General features: G+C 45.5%; 1 protein-coding gene across 1 annotated transcript; it reads right to left on the bottom strand.

Moving 5' to 3' along the window:
* Nucleotides 1-1,415: 1,415 nt before the first annotated feature.
* On the bottom strand, nucleotides 1,416-4,073 carry LOC123746473 (neuroblast differentiation-associated protein AHNAK-like). Its single transcript, XM_045727999.2, has 2 exons — nucleotides 4,070-4,073; nucleotides 1,416-1,867 (listed from the first exon to the last, which is right to left on the bottom strand). The coding sequence occupies exons 1-2, from the start codon at nucleotides 4,071-4,073 to the stop codon at nucleotides 1,416-1,418; spliced, it is 456 nt and encodes a 151-aa protein (XP_045583955.2).
* Between the last annotated feature and the right edge of the window lie 238 nt (nucleotides 4,074-4,311).

The following is a 4,311-nucleotide window of genomic DNA, read 5'->3' as shown; positions in this document are numbered from 1 at the left end:
CATTGTGAGGGCTAGGAGACTGTTAGGTGAACAGAGGCATTAGGTGACAGGAAACGAGCCCTTGTATATTACGTAAATTATCTCTTATATGATATCACTCTGATATTTCGAGTTTTGGTGGTGCTTTTAAAACTAGAATTATTAATTGTGGTTATGCAAGCGATTGTTAAATGGGAGAGATGGTGGTAGTGGTGGTTGTAATAGAGTGGGATACAGGTAGAAGTGGTAGTCACAATTAGTAGTGGTAGTTGAAATACCTCGAGCGCAGGTAGAGGTACCAGCACTAGAAGAGGAGAGTCTCCAGATGGTGGCCGTCGTAGTGGCGAATGTAGCGGCACCTGAAGTATACATATGAGTCAATTCTGGTGTTGCTGAGGCCGCTGTGGGCAGCTTCAGTTGCTCACCTTGACACCGACACACTCACAAGGCTGGAACAAACTTGTTCCAGCAGCGGGGGGCGCTACACAGGGAGCAGCAGGTGTGGTAGGGGGGAGCATGGGACGGAGGGTGGAGCATGTCCTGATGGGCGGAGAGGAAGTGTAGGTATGCTGGAGTAGGTGTAGTTAACGAATAGTTGATTATCATGGCAATGGGTGTAACTATCTCATGGGGGAAGTGGATCTGGGTTGAACCGCAGGTAGATTCAAGCCAGACACTAAGGGTGGTGTGATTGACAATCTGTGATCCTGGTGGGGTGTAGATCAGGTACAGCAAGCAGGGTGATGGGGTGAACAGGTTTTTAAAAGGTGGTGGCAGGGTGCACAGGGCTTCCAATAGGTGGTATAGAGCAACCAAGGTAGGAACCATTTAAGGGATGCAGGAGATGTCTGCTGGGGATGTGTGCTTGTGCTGAGGGCGGAGCACTCTTGCAAGATGGAGGCAGGAATGGATGATGCAACAGCTACTTGAGTGAAAGAAGCTCAACCAACTTCAACTTGAGTACATGAAGCTAGAGTGAGTGCATGTGGGCAGCGAATGCAGTTTGAGTGAGTGTGTGATTAGAGCTGTATTGAACTGTTGATTGTGACTGAGAAGGCAAAGAACCTATGAACGAATTAAGCTTCAATGACTGTGGGATTGAGAGATGAACTGGAATTGAAGGGACTGAAATACATGACACTAAATTTATTTAAACTGGGCCCGGCAGTGATACAGTAATGCAGTCTCCGAGATGGTTCAGTGTTCAGTGACCAAAGTCTCACAACCGAATGGTCCCAGGTTCGATTCCCAGGCCCGACGATACACTTGGGAATATTTCCTTAGGGCAGATGCCCTGTTCACCTGGCAGTGAATCACAAGTCTATTGTGGGTTGGAGCCTGGGAGAGAAATATGAAAATGAGAATAGATTTGAATATGATGTAATGTTTTGCCCGTTAGGGATCAAATCCAACACAGATTCACAGGGCTGTAGTGACTAGCAAGGGGGAAATCCAGGGGAGGTAGAGAGATCAGCTGGGCTGAGATGAGTGGGGTGAAGGTGAGAGGCATGGGAAGACGCAAAGTCTACTCCTGGAGACGCAAAGTCTACTCCTGGAGACGCAAAGTCTACTCCTGGAGACGCAAAGTCTACTCCTGGAGACGCAAAGTCTACTCCTGGAGACGCAAAGTCTACTCCTGGAGACGCAAAGTCTACTCCTGGAGACGCAAAGTATACTCCTGGAGACGCAAAGTCTACTCCTGGAGACGCAAAGTCTACTCCTGGAGACGCAAAGTCTACTCCTGGAGACGCAAAGTCTACTCCTGGAGACGCAAAGTCTACTCCTGGAGACGCTAAGTCTACTCCTGGAGACGCAAAGTCTACTCCTGGAGACGCAAAGTCTACTCCTGGAGACGCAAAGTCTACTCCTGGAAACGCAAAGTCTACTCCTGCAGACACACAACAGCCACAATATGTTTCACCCAGGAGAAACTATTGAGTGAATTAAATGGGATTGAACTTGCGTACCTGGACTACTCACACACCCTCACTCCTAACAGCTAGTGTGAGTCAATCACATAGATTCATCAACCATTTACACATCTAATTACGAAACCTGTACATCTTTCAACAATCCTGGCGGCTCTGTTTATATTTAATAAACAGTTTATGAGTTTCGAAAATGTCTTGTAGAGGTTGTTTACTGCTATAAACAATCCTGTAGTGTTTCAGAGCTGATAAACTGTATGAATAAATATATAAACGAAACCATCTTGATTGAAGATGTAAAGGTTTCGTAAATGATTTCGTAAGTAATTTATTAATATGTCCAGGGTTATAAGTTGTATCCCATCATATAAAACACTGAAACTGTCTTAAGAGAGACTGAAACTGTCTTGAAGAGACACTGAAACTGTCTTAAAGAGACACTGACACTCTCTTAAGAGAGACTGAAACTGTCTTAAGAGAAATTGAAACTGTCGCTAGAATATTTCAAGACAATGACTTACGCGGTGAAATGAAACACCTGAAACTTAGAGAGAAACGGCAGAAGAAAAAACTGCAATTATGTGACTGATGATATATATATATATATATATATATATATATATATATATATATATATATATATATATATATATATATATATATATATATATATATAGAGGCTGAGCTTGGGAACTCAGGACACATGTTTTACTGTATATGTGACACTACACACCAGGATGTTCTACTATATACGTGACAGTACACACCAGGAGGAGATAGTGTACGCTTCTAACACACACACACACACACAGCCGAGTGCGTGTAGATGAGAATACGCATGAGTATGCACACACACACAAAAACACACACACACACACAAGATAGAACACTCACACATACACACACAAGACCGAACACACACACATAAGAAAACACACACACACACACACACACACACACACAAGACAGAACATACACACACAAGACAGAATACACACACACACACACACACACACAGGCCATCGCAGCCGATTGGATAGCGCTGTGTGGTCATAATCCTAAGGGCCCGGGTTCAATTCCCGGTAGAGGAAGCCCAACCACTTGGTCTGGACGGTAGAGCGACGGTCTCGCTTCATGCAGGTCGGCGTTCAATCCCCGACCGTCCAAGTGTTTGGGCACCATTCCTTCCCCCCGTCCCATCCCAAATCCTTATCCTGATCCCTTCCAAGTGCTATATAGTAGTAATGGCTTCGCGCTTTCCCCCGATAATTTCCTCCCTCCCGGTCGAGGTAGAAACTAGAGAATTGAGCAGAGTTTCTATCACCTGATGTCTCTGTTCACCTAGCAGTAAACTGGCACCTGGGAGTTAGACAGCTCATAACGGCTAAATCCTTTGGATAAGAGTGTGTGTGTGTGTGTGTGTGTGTGTGTGTGTGTGTGTGTGTGTGTGTGTGTGTGTGTGTGTGTGAAATATGTAGAAGATATGATACAAGAGAAACAGGTCGGGAGTCAGTGAATTAGACAACCACCAGTTAGAAAGGCGGGGCCCAAGAGCTAATTCAGCCCGAACCTGCATCAACAAATAATAAATACATATACTCCCAACGTGAGAAAAGAAATGCTCACACCCAACACCGGTGGTCAACAATTAGAATGTAGGGAAAGAAGAGATTGTTAAAGCCCCCCTCCATCCACAATCTTTAGGCCAAGAATCGACAAACAATTCGATTTAATGTAAAGTTAAATTATAATACAATAGGTACAATAAGGGTAGTTAGCGGGGCAGTAGAGAGCTTGATAAAACTCCCCAGTTAAGTCTAGGTAAGTGACTATATTGATAGGTAAAGTACATACATTATAGGTAACATTGTTTTGCATTCAACCGCTTCTTCCCTATTGCTTGTCAACAAGCTACTCTTTCCCCCATTCCTCCCCACAGCTGCCTGAACACACACACTCCCTACACCCCCACCTACCATACACCCCTCCTCCCACACTACCATCCCACACCCTCTCCCAACAACTCAACCACACCCTTTCCACCAAACACAGCCCCCTAACTCCCACGTTCGGAGCGTCCTTCACACACGCCCCCCCCCTTCTCCCTCCCACCTAACTGTCTTTCCCGTCTCCCACTTACCCCCACTATCCCCTATCCTCACCCATGTTTACGCTCCGCCTCGCCACCACAAAGTAAATACGTTCTGTCAGTTTTTGTCTATCCAATCATCCCAGACTCCACCCCGTCGACCGTCACCACCAGTCCTCACCTCAACCCTTACTAGCCTGGCTACTACCTCACTATCCACTCAAAATGAAGCCATTACCACACACCCCACAACCCTTCCTCGACATCAATCTCATCAACTCTTCAAGCACATTTCTCACTCTTTGTTCTTAGTAG

This window comes from Procambarus clarkii, chromosome 90, assembly GCF_040958095.1.
Source record: "Procambarus clarkii isolate CNS0578487 chromosome 90, FALCON_Pclarkii_2.0, whole genome shotgun sequence".
In the NCBI taxonomy this organism is placed as follows: domain Eukaryota; kingdom Metazoa; phylum Arthropoda; class Malacostraca; order Decapoda; family Cambaridae; genus Procambarus; species Procambarus clarkii.
This window is presented reverse-complemented; position numbering and strand designations above follow the sequence as displayed.